At 47.2% G+C, this 15955-nt stretch overlaps 5 protein-coding genes across 5 annotated transcripts; 2 read left to right on the top strand and 3 right to left on the bottom strand.

The window, feature by feature from the left end:
* Positions 1-2199: 2199 nt before the first annotated feature.
* On the top strand, positions 2200-3213 carry F5891DRAFT_1129345 (UbiA prenyltransferase family; the record flags this gene model as incomplete). Its single annotated transcript, XM_041364386.1, has 4 exons — positions 2200-2265; positions 2315-2699; positions 2759-3087; positions 3139-3213. 4 exons carry the CDS (start codon positions 2200-2202, stop codon positions 3211-3213), a joined length of 855 nt encoding a protein of 284 aa, XP_041224309.1.
* Positions 3214-3633: 420 nt separating this feature from the next.
* F5891DRAFT_1042105 (uncharacterized protein) lies at positions 3634-5121 on the top strand (the record flags this gene model as incomplete). The annotated part of the gene is made up of 3 exons (XM_041362089.1): positions 3634-3805; positions 3861-4309; positions 4371-5121. Coding segments are annotated over exons 2-3 (956 nt in total), but the record flags the coding sequence as incomplete, so codon positions are not given.
* Positions 5122-5696: 575 nt separating this feature from the next.
* Positions 5697-8178, bottom strand: F5891DRAFT_1042103 (kinase-like domain-containing protein). Its single transcript, XM_041362088.1, has 9 exons — positions 8140-8178; positions 7995-8086; positions 7793-7919; positions 7673-7729; positions 7423-7617; positions 6974-7195; positions 6698-6923; positions 6381-6643; positions 5697-6324 (listed from the first exon to the last, which is right to left on the bottom strand). Exons 2-9 carry the CDS (start codon positions 8012-8014, stop codon positions 6004-6006), a joined length of 1431 nt encoding a protein of 476 aa, XP_041224307.1. The 5' UTR covers positions 8015-8086; positions 8140-8178; the 3' UTR covers positions 5697-6003.
* A 1888-nt stretch (positions 8179-10066) lies between these two features.
* Positions 10067-13640, bottom strand: F5891DRAFT_1129344 (uncharacterized protein; the record flags this gene model as incomplete). The annotated part of the gene is made up of 11 exons (XM_041364385.1): positions 10067-10359; positions 10411-11054; positions 11107-11245; positions 11298-11477; positions 11531-11895; positions 11958-12127; positions 12178-12349; positions 12396-12589; positions 12644-13015; positions 13074-13235; positions 13290-13640. The coding sequence occupies 11 exons, from the start codon at positions 13638-13640 to the stop codon at positions 10067-10069; spliced, it is 3042 nt and encodes a 1013-aa protein (XP_041224306.1).
* Positions 13641-15191: 1551 nt separating this feature from the next.
* On the bottom strand, positions 15192-15841 carry F5891DRAFT_1190522 (uncharacterized protein; the record flags this gene model as incomplete). The annotated part of the gene is made up of 4 exons (XM_041367315.1): positions 15192-15309; positions 15361-15607; positions 15662-15739; positions 15796-15841. 4 exons carry the CDS (start codon positions 15839-15841, stop codon positions 15192-15194), a joined length of 489 nt encoding a protein of 162 aa, XP_041224305.1.
* Positions 15842-15955: the final 114 nt, after the last annotated feature.

Raw genomic sequence — 15955 nt, 5'->3', positions numbered from 1 at the left:
TGTCGAAGTTCGGCAAACATTTTCGTCGAACAAAAGCGATAGATCGTTGGCGAAAGCTGTAGTGTGTCGGATGTCACGGACAATCTGTGAGGGACGTACATATGCAACAGTAGTGCGCAGCAAACTTGGGGTGATAACGACTCGGTCGTATTCTGGATAGCTGAGGGGAAAAGGCAAGTTTGGTCTAGGTCGAGAAACAAGGGACCCTGCAAGAGAGGCGAAGTGTGGCGCGGTAGGCTATCGCTGGTGTGTGCTCTCGTCGAAAAGGTCTGTTACGTGCCCACTAGCCTTGTCAGCCTAGCTGACACCAACCTGCTGAGACACTCACTAGTAGCACCATATCACGAAGGGACTCGGAAAAGCTAGTACGAGTGGAGTACTTGCACGCACACAAGTCTAACGTTATAAGTAGTCTGGCTAGAATGCGGGTTAACCAATCTACACCCCCGGTAAGTATTACCACAACTCAAGTTTATTCTGTGACACACATGTTCACATGAACAGCGCTGGTGACACCGAGACCAGACAAAAATAGAGGCCTCGAGATCGAAGCACGGTGCGTATGGCATAAGCATGTATTAAACACCTCCCCCGTTGGGGAATGAGAAGCTCATGACCGAACTCGGTTTAGGTGGTGGGTCGTACTATCCCTAGGCAGACTGACAAATAGAAGGATGCCGGTTCTTGAAAAGTTGCGGTCAACTTATTATGGGCTAGACTGAGAGATCCGGCGGTCTGTATCCACAACTACGACTCGGAAGCCGCATACAAGGGCCTACCGTAGCCCCACCGATTGTACATCTCCACTCTCAGGCCGTAGCTGCGTCATAGAATGTTCAACGTTCAACACCCTCGTTCCTCCCTCCGAATAAGCCCGTCGGAATTGACTAGTCGGGATTAAGAAGGTCGTACGATGTATGATACGCTGGAGGTATGTCTTATCGCGTTAATCATACACCATCTTTTACAAATTTTGAGTTCCGCATCCTACCGATGCGACGTCGCGCGAATGCAAATATCGAACAAGTTATCAAGTGGTCTCGCTAGCTAGACACTTGTCTAGTTGCGGTATGGGGAAAGAAGACAGACCAAGATCCAGACAAGTTGTTTCTTTCATTTCTTCTTTTTTATGATACTCGACAGGCACCTGGAAATCGACCCTGATCGGTCCCGGAGACACGAGGCAAAGGTTACATACATGAGGAAGATGAGCTGGCCATTGCAACCCCTATCGACTCGTAGTAACGTTTGCCAAGGCTCGCGTGTCACGGGATGTGATGAGCCAATCCGCTTCTGCCCCGTTCACCTCCGTCACGAATGAACAGTTCGAATCCTCGTCACACAGCCTGTTTGACGTGCATCAATCAATGAAACACATTTTTCTTGCGCAGATGATCACAGACCTTGATATGATCACCCCCACAGCTTGGTAAACGGTTCATTGGTGAGATGATGAGGATTGTTTCAAGGCCTATCATCGCTCTACCAAGCCGGTTAGAAGACTGCAAAACTTTTCAGCCAAAGAAGGATAGATGTCACGGATGTATACCTATTTGGCAATAATAGCTTCTTGAATATCGTGACTATCGTGGACGCTGGTTAAGCGGGTGCAATTCTGTGCTAACCTATGTTCGATTGACCACATATCGTACGTGCCTATCTAGAATTTCATACATTTGTGATTTCGCTACTCATCATATATTCTATCAGATTTCTCGGAAATTGATGAAGAAGCTTGATCGGCTCAACCTCGTGGCTTGCCACTGCTCCCGCGAAAGATGCTCGATATTGGAGCTGTTCACCAAGGTCTGTGAGCGCTCGTTTTTATCCTATCACCAACTGTTTTTGAGACGAGGCTATGTAGACACTCTTGGCAATTTGACGCCCAACTGGGTGAGTATCTGGTCGTGTTACTCCCACAAGCACCTTTGTCTCCCAACAACCGCCTACACCTACAACCGCCCTTGTGCCTCATGCCCACGGAATCTGTCTTTTTATGAAATAGTCAACCGATCGGTGGAATCGGGGTTTCGAAACATGATGACGATCAAACAAACTTTCATCATCGAATTACAAGATATGCTTACATCGCCGTAGGGTATTTATACCGGGCCGTTCACTCACTCCTCAGTAGTTATTACAGTCCAGCGGTACGTTACTAAAAGGCCAGGGCCTTTTCCATTCCCCTCACGATTCATCATGCTCTACCTCCAAATTCTGTATTCATTCACGAGCGACGACATCACCACTACCATTGTTCCCATTGTGTGTATCACTCTTTCGCCGTTCTGTCACCGTACACTGACCATATCAGACGCTATTCGCAGTCGTGGCTGGGCCACTCTGCAATTTCCAACGTTTTTCACACATTGTGTTCTGGATTTGGCTCCATCTACTCCATTTTAATGTCGCCAATCAAATAATCGATCCTCAGGAGGATGGGAAGAACAAGTCTTCTCGACCGATACCTGCAGGACTAATAAGCCTAGAAGACGCTCTTGTGTTACGTTGGGCTCTCATTCCCATATGTCTCGCCCTATCCGCATGCTACAGCTTTCAAGTCTTTGGCTTAAGCCTCGTGTTGACGCTGTTCATAATCTTCTATAATGAGCTTAAAGCCCACGAGCATTGGATCTCGAAGAACTTTATAACGGCAGTGGGTTACGCTTGCTTTGAAATTGGTTCCACTCTTATCGCAGGTTCGTTACCGAACATTTTATCTCCGAATGAATGCTTTGCTGATTTATTGCTCGAACAGGCAAAGATATGTCACGGTTAGAACCCACCGCGATTTCAGCGATTTGCTTAAGCCTTGCCGTATTCACGAGCACATTGCACGCTCAGGACTTCAAAGACGTGGAAGGAGACCGCCTTATCGGCAGACAAACATTACCCATAGCATTCCCGAATCTCGCGCGGACATCTATGCTGGTGGCCCTTCCTCTATGGTCCATCTGCTTGTCTCGTGTTTGGGGAGTGGACACACTCTGCACGCTTGCATTCACAGGATATGCAGCGATGGTAGGGCTCAGATTCATGACCTGCAAGACATCAAAGGCAGCGCGAATGTCTTGCAAATTGTATAGTGTGAGTGGCGTTCTCTGACTGACGTGCGTCTTTCCTGATGTGATGTTATAGCTATGGTTTTCTGTCGCACATCTTCTCCCTGCCTATTGGCGGTACTTCCACGAAGGACAGAACTATGCCTTTTGAACGTCCTAACTTATTGATAATGTGACGCGACTGTTGTACGACCAAGCCTGTAAACGATGTAGTTTTTGGAGGTTGTAGTTTGGTTGTAGCTGTAATCTGTATCACCAAACGGATGCATTTCTTTTGTTCGGCAATGACATGTACCACGGACCCGGCGCTAACTTGTCGGCCGGTATCACACAACTCCACCGAGCCGCATGGAGGTCGCCTGACATATCCATGCACACTCTTATTTATAACGGGAAGTACATCCAAACTTGAGTATTCTCGCGACTCAGGCACTTGAGAAAGCTGTGAATCTAGATGAGGCCTTATTCTCTCAGGGGTACTAGGTTAGGACGACACACGGAAGATAATCTTAGCTGCCAGCCAGTGCCAGGGTGGGCACCAAGTATAGTCATCAGTAGCAACTCACCAACACGTGTAGGTTGGCCATGTGGAGCTGCAGTGCTTCGCGCTTGTCTGAACGTTGAACAGCCATCAAAGGTAAAATAACGAATGAATGGGACAAAGGAACAAACAAGGGTCTACAAGAGTTTATGTGGATCTCCTTCCTGATCGGGAGCAGGCGCTTTTTCGCAGCCTGGGTACGGTGAGTCCGAACGGTCACAGACAGCGATTAGCTGGTGCTTATTCTGAACTCGCAGCAACTTGGGATCTGCTCTAGGTCTGGTGGAAACACTCAGTGACTGAAAACAGACAGCATCGCTCTAACAGTAGACTTTCGAACGTCGCAGCCCGAGTGGGCCATTGAATTTTCATTGTCCGTCTCTTTCATCTCAGTGACGATTCATTCAATCCTTTTCAACTAATCGTGATCCAACGTATAAAACGTATTTCTGACGGTCTTTTCTCTTACCACATTTGTTTACAACGAACTAGCACTCTGCAATGGACTGGGACGTAGGACCATCTCCTTCACAATTCCCCTCATCATCTCAATGGGCGCGCGCCAGTACTCGGCCTACATCTGCTAACATGAGCATCGACGACGATGTCGGCTACGTGACATGGAAGCAATCTCAACCCGACCCCATCATTCGAGAACTGATGCACAACGCAGAGAGCAAAAAGGAGGGAAAACGAGAACAGAAACGTACGTGCTCTCATACGAGAACATTCGAGGTGTTTTTGACTTGCTTTTGTTCTGCTTTCAGCCCGTTTGGATGCGTCTGAGCACACGTCCACATGGGCATCAAGCACCAGCACGTCTGTTCCTCACCGCACGGCATCCTTCCCCGGTTTTTCCACACCTTCGACAAGCACACTTGCATCTACGTTTGCGTCTAATTCATCGAGAAAACTACATCCAATGAAACTCATCTCGAAGAAAGTACCCCCGTCGCGTGCGTATTCAGCTACCGCACCCGTGAAGGATGGCGTATCTTCCGAATCAGAACTGGCCGCGAGATACCTTCATATCATACGTAATGGCACTGCAGAGATGGACGAGAATTCGAGGCGAAAGCAAGCTGCGAAGGCGAAGGCAGAAAAAGAGGCGGCGAGTGGCACGCCGGGGGATATCGCAACCCGGAAGAATACCTGTGCATCTTCGTCTGGGTCGAGGTCCACATCTACCGCGTTCACTGCAAGGCCTTTAAAGAAGATGGCTAGTATCTCGTCTACTTCTTCTTCTGCACCTCTGCGAGGAAATGTGATCAGTAGATCATCGAGCTCTGCAACTCTCAAACCTACAGTCAAAATTTCTAGAGACAGTGGCACATGCGGAGACATCCAGATGACGTTGGACTCAGATCGAGATACGGATCGCGAGGAAAGTACTTTCACCAATTCTGCAGGTGACTTTGCTCCAAACGAGTCTTTCTCGATGCATGTAGATGACGTGCTACCTCCTCCCAAGCGTGCTGTGGGGAGGACCCCCAGTATTGTTATGGACACCAGCCCTACCGCAACTGCATCCACTTCTGCATCTACAGCAGTTCCAGAGAAGATACACCAGTCGAGACATGTTGTAGCACCCTCAGCAACTCAACGAGGTCCCCCGCCGCTGGGGATGCGCCGGCACCACAATCTCCCAAATTCCGGATTCCCTTTATCGCAATCGCGCTACGCCACCACGCAGTCGCCCTATGCGGCTTCACAAGCAAAGGGACAAAAGCCAGTGACGCTTCCGCCCTTCAAGCCTCCGCTACTCAAGAAGCCCAACTCGATCCCTACTTCCGCGCCAAAGCAGGTCTTTCAGACTCCTGAAAGCCCGCCGACTTCGACGCCCGAGCTGGTCAAGGACGATAGCAACGATGATGGTGATGATGAGGAGGAGGATAAACTCGGTGTGGCAGGTGCAGATTCGTCGTTTGATGTGTCTTTTGATGTGGATGTGGATGCCTTGGAGGCGGCCATGCGGCAGTATGATTGATGGGGTGGACGTATGGGTTTTTGACGCCAGAGGATGCGAGGTGGGTGTATGCTATGGAAGGTGAATACCATGTTTTCGATCTGTCTTTGTTAATCCATCTACTCAGATACATGTACACGCGTTCACATATAATATTCACTTTATGATTTCGAACTGCATATCTGGACTCTTGACTGCTACGTATACTACATACCGGCCGGTATACCAGTTGCTAAGTATTAGGATCCATTTCCAGACATCATCAAATTTGGGTCAGGTTGGCACGAGTCGACACGCCAAGTGCAACATCAAAATAGCTTAAGTCTGCTAATGTGTGTCCACTGATGCGCAGGATATCATATCATTATACATGAGATTTAATCATGAGCCAGAACCTTCAAACCAGCTTGTGCGCACGTTGCTGTCTCCCCATATCATGAACTACTGCTGATCACAGTGCACGTCCTCCTGTGGCCATTGAGCATACATAGACGCCTGAACTTCCTTCCGCATGAGTCACATGAGTGGCGCACAACCCGCCCATGAACCTCATTTATATGCCTCAAGAGGGTATCTCTTCTGAGCACCCTATTACAACCATCCCAGATGCACTGGTTGCGGGAATTGCCTGAGCCACGAATTTCATGGACTTCACGTAGGTGAGAAGAGAGATCGTGGGGATGAATCAAGTGATCGCAAGATAGCCCGTTAGGACCATTCCACTTGCACTGAAACATTCCTTCGAGAGAATGGCACTTGTGCAAGGGTCGATTAATCATGGTGAAGCACGGTCAGAAGGTCGATAACTTACAGATCCTGGTATAATGGAGGACTCAGATGCTCCATTATACCTGTTGTCGTAAAAAATAGTTGATACGGCAAATGCAGGAGTGAAGGCAGAGAAATTATCTGCGACCGTGAACAAAGTCTTCAGTTCATAATCAGAATAGAGTGGTAAACTGTCGGGTGGTTGCTCTGTTGTATCTGAGTCGTTGGAACCACCGCGCGGGGAAGTTCCAGGGAAATCATCCGGCGCGTCATCGGGATGATCCTCAGGCGGTTTACTACAAGATTCTTGAAGTTCATGTCAGTCGATGGTGGAAAGCGCCGCGAACCATGAGGAATTACCTGGGGAGGAAACCCTATGCATGACAAAGTCAAGCACTTCATTTGCTGAAGGTCGAAGTTCAGGTTTGGATTGCAAACATTCCTGGATGAATTTCCAATCGGAGTCTATTATTTCAGGATGAGCATCTGGACGCTGCGGTCTAAAACCTTTGGATATCATGGCAGTAATGCATGCCACCGGCCTTGAAGATTTAATCTCAGACCAAGGGGGCCGACCCGAGAGAATCTGTTCAATCAGTCCTCAGGGGAGCGTTTTGTGACCAAACATCAACTCACTTGAAGCATTACACAACCGAAGGAGTAGATATCAATTTTGTCCTCCAACCCTGGGTCACATGTAGTCTCTGGTAGAATGAGTTCTGGTGCAGCATAGGGGATTGCGCCGTGATATATAGATGTCACCGCCAAATGCGACTGGCCAAGAAGGGGTTGTGTAATGGTGGAAAGACCAAAATCGATCAATCTTGCAAAACCTCCGTTGTCGATCAGTATATTTGCCTGCATATTCATGAGATTTCAAGAATAACACAACAGCTCTGAATTTACCCCTGTTATATCACCGTGCACGACAGAATGTGAGTGCACTTGCATCAAACGTAAGTTATAACTTGAACGTTTTGAGAAAAGATGGAAACTAACGGTAACGAAGTCCAACGCTGACATCCTCCAGCTTCCAACTTCGAGTTAGTCTTGAAAAGTGAAAGGATGTGATGGTAATGACTCACCATACGCGAACGGTCCAGGGCTATTAGGTCGTTGTGGTTAGATACTAGGTATGCATTCAATGTGCCATTTGGCATCCACGGAGAAACTAAGCAGCGCAATTCTGGCCTAGATCCAAATCCTGTCACTATACCCAATAATGGTACAATGTTGTCATGGTGTAAAATCTTCAATATGCCGATTTCTCGGCTGATTTTCTAGGTGCGTCCAAAATTAGTGTAGGCTAATATGCGGTCCTTGCACAGAACTTACCCTGTTGAGTGTCTCTAAATCATAATGTTCTGGAAGTCTGAAAGCCTTGACCGCAACCTTATCGATCAAGATCATGATCAGCCAGTTGCATAGTAAATTGAATCCAACACATGGACTCACGAGGGTAGAAATACCATTTGCATTAGTATAATTGCATTTCCAGACATCGCCACATGAACCTGCACCAACGTGATCCATAGCTATTCGAGTGATAAATGGCGTCAAATCGTCTGGCAAGTCTTCCATGCTGCCAGCGCGGTCACGTCATAAGTTCAGTAAAACAAATACGGCGACACCAAGCACGGTGACAATGTGCTCATACCTCACATCGTCGTTCTCCATACTTTCTCGATCAACTTTATAAGTGATGAAATGTCAACTGTACTATCCTGTGAATCCACGGCTGGATGTAGCCTATAGGCGTCTAGCTATGCGACTCGTGTTAATTACTTAATAGCAGTGCTCACCATTATTGACCTGCGCTAAATGGTGGATATCGATAGAAATTAGCCCGGGTATCCGATATATCAAATTCTTGGTCTTTGAATTCAAAATGGAAACAGATACCAGATCATTAATATTGGCACAAATCATCCGAGTCGCCGCGTCAAGTGCAGCGTAACTTATAGCTGGTACACATATGAAAATTCGCTCCTCATGGATGGCAACAGAGGCCTGAGCCTTTCAATACTGACAAGTCACAGCTTTTGCAATTAATCTGTCTCTTGTACAAAACGTACAGTCTTTTCTCTCACTTGTATTTGATTACATCCAACTAACACCGTGTGTGCAATGGACTGGGACGTGGAGCCATCCCCTTCATTCCAAATTACGATTCTCCTCTTCGTCCCAATGGGCGCGTGCTAGTACTCGGCCTGCATCCGCTAACATGGGCATCAACGACGATGTCGGCTACGTTACATGGAAACAATCCCAACTTGACCCTGTCATCCGAGAACTCATGTAGATGCAGAGAGCAAAACGAGGGAAAGCGAGAACAGAAACGTACGTGCTCTCACACGAGAACATTCGAGGTGTTTTTGACTTGCTTTTTCTACTTGCAGCCCGTTTGGATGCGTCTGAGCACGCGTCCACATGGGCATCAAGCACCAGCACGTCTGTCTCTCGCCGCACGGCATCTCCTTGATTTTTCCACACCGTAGACAAGCACACTTTCATCTACATTTGCGTCTAATCCATCGAGGAAGCTACGTCTCATGAAACTCATCTCGAAGAAAGTACCCCCGTCGCGTGCATATTCACCTACCGCACCTGTGAAGGATGGCGTCTCTTCCAAACAAGAACTAGCCGCGAGATACCTTCATATCATACGTAATGGCATTGCAGAGCTGGGCGAGAATTCGAGGCGAAGGCAAGCTGCGAAGGCGAAGACAGAAAAGGAGGCGGCGAGCACGCCGGGGGACATCGCAATCCAGAAGATTACCTGTGCATCTTCGTCTGGGTCGAGGTCCTAGATACATGTACACGCGTTCACATATAATACACTTTATGATTTCGAACTGCATATCTGGACTCGACTGCTACGTATATACTACATACCGGTATACCAGTGACTCGGTATTAAGATGCAAACTCTAGGCCATGCACGTCATCATGTGTCGGTTGAGGGTATCTTTACGCGAGAACATCTTCCCGCATCCACAGGTGTACACAATTCCTAAATGCTTCTCTTCCACATGCTTCGAGAGGGATTCTTTGTTAAGTTCCATGTTACAACCATTCCACATGCAGTGGATGCACAATACCCTGTAGGTATGATATATTAATATCTAGTATTGTAGAAGGCTGATGTTATATCAGAGCCTGTGGTCCATAGACCATGATGTATCAACTCGCTCACCTTTCCTGCAGGCTGTGCTGTGATGTATCACGTAGACAGTGATACATCAAGTCCGATGTCCTGCATCACATGATATATCACCAGTTTGCGTGATGTATCACCTTCAAAGCTTGAGAGGCCCACGTGATATATCATTAGTTTGTGTGATACATCACCTTAAAAGCTTGTGAGGCTTGCATGATATATCACTTTCATTAGTCTGCGTGATACATCACTGGTTTCTGTGATGCATCACCTTGGAAGCTCTACACGAGGCTCGCGTGATATATTGCTTGCGAACGGAGTTTGCACATCATATCACCTTCAAAGTTTGAGGCCCGCGTGACACGCGGGCCTCAAACTTTGAAGGTGATATATCACTGGTTTCTGTGATGCCATCACCTTGGAAGCTCTACACGAGGCTCGCGTGACATATTACTTGCGAACGGAGTTTGCACATCATATCACCTTCAAAGCTTGCATGATATATCACTTGTAAATACATAGTATATTATATACTCGCCCTCGTCAAAAGGAGGGGAATTGGGGTTTAACTAGGAATGAAGATCAACTGCGAGGGGAGCTTGCCATGAAGAGTTGGCTGCCCACATGGATTTGAAGTGGACAGCCATTTTTCGGCGTAGATTGGCCTGGCGTTGGGCATAAGCAAGTGCACCCTCTCCGGCTTGCAGTGAGCTAAAAGTACGTCGTGAACCTTGCGTGTCCCACCAGCCAGCGTGCCAGTCGAGAAATGCAATGACGCGGCGCATTTCCTCACGCAGTAACTGCACTTCTTCCTCCCAGCGATGAGCTCGCGCTCGTGCCTTGCACCATTCAACACGTAGTGCTATAAAATGGCCAGGTCAGTGAGAAGCACCAGTGGTTAGAGCGTACTTACAGTCCTGCAGCCCTAGCTCGTTGCTGTTGGAGCCTGAAGTCTTCCAGATCCACGATATACTTTGCTGCCCCATTGTTCGGCCATCGTCGTGTTTGAGTGGTACCGCATCCTTTTGCTTGTCAAGTGGCTTCAGGCTCCTCTCCCAGTTGTCGTTCTTGCCCAGCCTTGATGCCAGATTCAGAAGTGCGCTTCTAGAGGTGGAATACTTAAGTGATAAGGCGTCGATGCGACGTTCAGCGTTATTGATGATTCCGTTTGCTCGGGTATTTGCTCGCTGTCCTCGGATAAATGTATCCTTATACTTGTAAAGATGGTATCGCAGGTTGAGCACAGTGCGGAGGTCATTCAGTGTGTCATACGCTTGAGCTTCACGCAACTCCCACTCATGTTTGAGCAAGCGGTCGTCACACAGTACTCGATGGGGTAGAGAGGACGGCAGGAACAGGTTAATGTTGTGAACCTTGGCTTCAGTTGCAACGTCATCCGGCGACCGCAGGCGGGAGACGCCAGGCATATACAACAACTGTACCCGGCCCCATGTGTCAATGCGTCGGCAAAGAGCATTCACCCGCTGTAAGAGCTTTCCCTTCTGAACATCTGTAGTGTGTTGTCCAACCACCTTGGCATCAAATTCAAGACGGCGCCTAGAATAGAGTCAGTTTGTGATCCAGTGAAGTTCAGAAATGTCAATGCAACTGTTGATCTTCAAGTTCTAATCCCGATGAAATCAGCACTGATGGCGAGATATCATCATGTAGGGACACATCGTTACCGCGCTCAATCTCTGTGGCCTCTGCCGTTGATAAGGCCAGACGCACGGCAGCCTGAGTCATTGCTGTTGAAAACACCATCAGCTTCTCAAAATGCGTTGAATAGAGTACACGTACTTGTCGTAGCTCTGTCTTCAAATGGGTTCGGTCGTGAACGGTCTTCCTCCCATGCCTCAATGTCCTTCCTCCATTCAGCTAGCTCATCTGTGGCAAGAGAAGCCTCGAAATTGGTGAGATCGTTGACACGTTCTTGGACCTCAATTAATGCGAAGTTGTACTTTCGGCGGAAAATTAAACCTGCGAGACAGAAACTGTAAGTTCAGATATTCAGTGAGAGGCCAAAAACTCACCCATTGCGCATATCTTCTTCCAATTCCAATCATTGAAGTGGTCGTCTAAGGTATCACGCCTTGAACCGGGACCCATTTTGCATGTACTTGTAGCAATGGGGTTTATGTCCGCCCACCCGCGCTCTGGAGCTTCACTGTCCGTGCGACCAACACCCTTGATCAGATTGAAGGAGAAGGATGTCTGGCATTTGGCGATGTGGGCTGGCAGGTGAAATTTCGGTACGAGGAACACAATGGACTTTTCGTGGTGTTTGATGTGGTACTGGTGCGGGAAGGCGGACATACGTGTCCAGATATGCTTGCTCCATTGGCAGGCGATATCGTACGATATATTTAATGCCACTATGTCCGATGAAGACCGCATGCTAGAGAAAAATAAGTAATCCATATTAAGGTACCTGTATTGTGCTGTTAATAATAATATGACTAAAAAGTGAATGTTATGCACCGTTCACCCTTTTGTAAGTCGCCGACGGAGCAGGGCCGTTTGAAATTGTGTCGTGCACAATCAATGGTACCGGCGCCAGTGGCCGCAAGCCCACGCGAGACTCTTGTATCTGCGAGATTTACTGCATTGTGACTGGAGCACGAACTTATCTGCACAGAGTTATACTTAGTGCCCAGGACGAATAGAATGATGGACTTACCTCCTGGGCAGCTCGTTCTTGTGAACTGATGAAACTTTTGTAGGCATGTTCCTCTACAAAAAAAGCATATCCGTGATTGAGACCAGGATCGGCCGTGGCCGAAGAGACGTTACGGCGAGCCAGACGAAAATTGGCATCAATGCCCAGAAATAAGGCATATAGGAATCTGGATCTGTGTGAGAGCAAAGTCGGAGGGAAAAGATGCTAAACGTACATACCGTATTTCAGATGGTGCGTTTTCCCATCCATCTGGCAGATTTTTTCCTACATGGGGACATGCAGGACATAATACAGCACATGCGCCTGGTTCAGTTGCTGCGATACCTTTGGGGTGATGACCTTGACCAGCGCGTTGCATCTGCTTGATGAACCGCCACTCTCGCATCATGCGCAACATAGATTCATAACGGTCCTAGATTGTAATATGACAAATTAGAAGAGAATTAGAATTAACATTAGCACATACCTTTGGTACATGAATTCCTGTATTGTCCGTCAAACGGGCAGCTGTTTTGTAAAATTCAAACGTGGAAACTTTGGACTCGAAAGACAACATTTGAAAGTATTCCAGTGCCCGAAATGTCACGGCTGTTTTGGGATCGACTGTTGTGGCAGGAAAGAGACGAACACGTAGTAGTTGAACGATGTGTGGCTGAGCAGAAGCGCATCCGCAGAAATCTAACCCCACTTCGTAGATACCGTTGTAGTGGATGATAACGAAGTCGTTGTTGAAAGCAGGGAGTGGGTTGTCACAACAAACACCAGAGGTGTGTCCAAGTTGCAAACGTATCCCCATGGACTTCGAGGTAATATCGTCGAATGAGATGCCATCCCAACGCTAAGTTTAAAACACAAGAGTCAGTTGATGTAAGGAATGTGAGTATCTATGCACATACCTCCATTTTATGAAACGGCTGTCTTGCATGTACACGGACCATACACAAATGACAGAACATCTCGGAACCGTGACAATCCTGACAACGATATATCGCAGCTTCCTCACCACAAACACAAATGTCTTGCGAATAGTCGCCCTGACCCTCCAGACGGAGGAATTCCTCCAAGAACAAGTTGGCATCAGATTCCCATAAGCGCAAGGCCTCACCATGAACCACAGTGCGTTTTTGCCTCGCGAATTCTACAAACTCCGGCGTGTCATTTTGAAGGTTATCAGGAAAGTCATCGAGAGTTGTAAAGTTAAACTCTGTAGTCTCCAGTAGGACTTCTGAATCTCCACGACGGCGTTTCCCTGGAGAATTTGGAACGGTGTAGTAGGTTGAAGAGACGTTCAACCGCCCACTTTGTCCTGTTTCAAAACTGCTGTGCTTGCATTGTTGAACATCACGTGTGTGTTGAGGCGCATCATTGGTATCGTTATTCACTGATTTTGAAGCAGCAGCACTGTGCGCATAGAAATCGCGCTGATAATGCTTCAGGGCTCGCCGTCTCTGGCCTCCAACCATTTGTCGTCGGTGTTAGTGAGACGCAGTTCACAAATTCGGCTGGTTTATATTAAGACTTGTCTGATATATCAACCGCAGTCTGCCAAACGAGTAAGTCGGCGAACATTGCCTCATCATAAGCTTCAACACCTCCTTCGTCTATTATTGATATGACTTCCTTCTCTATTGCAAGCCGTCTCTCCATCAAGTCCACCAGTTCCTGGCTCTGCTTCAACAAGAGGTGATATCCAGTCCCAGACGTACATTCAAGTTGTTGCACGGCATCATGTAACTTGGTAGCATGCACCTGCAGACCCAGCAGAGTAATACATACATCATTCAACTCAGGGCGTAGCACACTCCAACCCTCGTCACTCACTCTCCGGAGCACTGCGATAACGCGAGATTGCATAATGCGTGCCTCGGGAACACCAGACTTGTACCCAAGTTCAGTGCTCAGTTGGTCTAAGGTGCGAAACAATGCAACAACATCCTGTTTGTGAAAGTGTAGATACATATAGCACTGTATATCAAGGAAATACGTACATCATTAAAATGACAACTTCGCACCCGCCAACGAGTTCGAGACTTTGCCTGCTCCGTAGTCTTATTGCTACAAGAAAACAAATAAAATTCATTAAGTATCTTGATAGACTCTGAGTGATTGAAATTGAAATTGACCGTTGATAATGTTGTCGTTTGCTCTGCAATCGAGCTCTGCGGCGTTCTTCTGCAGTTCCATATTTTGGTGCCATTGCGGCAATGATCTGAGGGACAAGGTGTATGTAGTAACGTACCAGTAATTAGTGTAAACAACTCACTGTATTGTTTGGTGGCATATGAGCCACACTTCGGGACAGACCTGTACTATGATAGACAATATAAAATTCAATTTTTGCAACGCGGATGACTTGGTGTCTTGCTGGATACTGGCCAGATGGTGGCGAGCTGGTAGGTAAGTGTCACAAAGTAATATACAGTTGTACAACATTTGGTGTGCTTGCGCAAGAAAATGCTTTCGACAATATATTTTAACACAAGTGGCACTGAACAAAAAAAAACAAAAAAAAAACATTACTGAAGACATCCTGAAATCAAGTTGCGCTGTTTATCAACATCATCATGTGCTCTTCAGTAATGTTTTTTTTTTGTTTTTTTTTGTTCAGTGCCACTTGTGTTAAAATATATTGTCGAAAGCATTTTCTTGCGCAAGCACACCAAATGTTGTACAACTGTATATTACAATATATGACGATATATGACGATATCTTCTTCTCACAGGTTCTCTGATGTGACTCAATGGCAGACCTGGACTTTCTGATGGGCCTGTGATATATTATCGGCCATGCGAGAATCACTGTTGGCATGCTGAACCGAGCTTAAAGCTTATCAGATGACGTTGCTTGTGAGGCCTGGGTCATACAAGACTCGCATGTCTGATTCAAACGTAAATATTTATCATGATTGAGTATCTAGCATATGTAAGAATGAAACGGTTAATCCCTGCGGAACCTATTCATTGGGGACACCCCATGATATTTTGAGTTTGCAGTGACAAACAGTACTTTCACGTTAGACCGTCTCACCACACCACACCGCCAAGGCAAGCCTGAAATACTCCTTAGCTTCATGGAGTGTGGTGAAGTAATGGACAGTTGTGCCTGGGGCATGAAGCGTCCGGGTGGTAGATCTATGAATAATTAGATGCAGTTCAGATCAAGAGCAATAAAAAGCGACTGACATTTCACTGTATAGCCCCACACCAAAATGACTAGTGGTCACGAACCAGTTAAATTCAAGAGCAGGGTCGAGGTCAGCGAGTGTTTCAGTACCGCTCATACTGGACTCTCCCCCATTTTCGGAAGAGGAACTATCGAGACTGTTGTCAGCAGCAGCAGCCGCGGGGCCAATACAAATATCGTCAATAGAGACTTCTGAGGAAGTGTCCTCCTCTTTTGCCGGGGAGCGGTCTTCTGGGCTATGAGAGACTGCGCAATTTATGAGTAAAATGAGAGAGGAAAATGTATGCAAGTTCATGGTACCTGTTTGTGTATGGACTGAGCACACCTCATCTTCAGGTCGGTAAGGCCATCCATATGGTTTCGGTGACGATGGGGGAACTGTGTGAGATGTGATGGTGAGCAAGCACTTTGGTGATATCATAACGAAAACTTACCATGACCGTTCTGTACCATACGTATGGCCTCGATGAATTGCTCCATCGTGAAACACGGGTGGCGGAGCATTTGTACGGGTTGGTTGTGGGGGCATCTGATGTCAGAGCTGCTGTGGTCCATGTTGTGGGTGGAGGTAGAGAGAATTATAGTGTCAGTTCG

This window comes from Suillus fuscotomentosus, assembly GCF_016647785.1.
Source record: "Suillus fuscotomentosus strain FC203 chromosome Unknown F5891scaffold_37, whole genome shotgun sequence".
Classification (NCBI taxonomy): Eukaryota; Fungi; Basidiomycota; class Agaricomycetes; order Boletales; family Suillaceae; genus Suillus; species Suillus fuscotomentosus.
The sequence above is the reverse complement of the archived record's forward strand: the minus strand, read 5'-3'. Positions and strand labels throughout refer to the sequence as shown.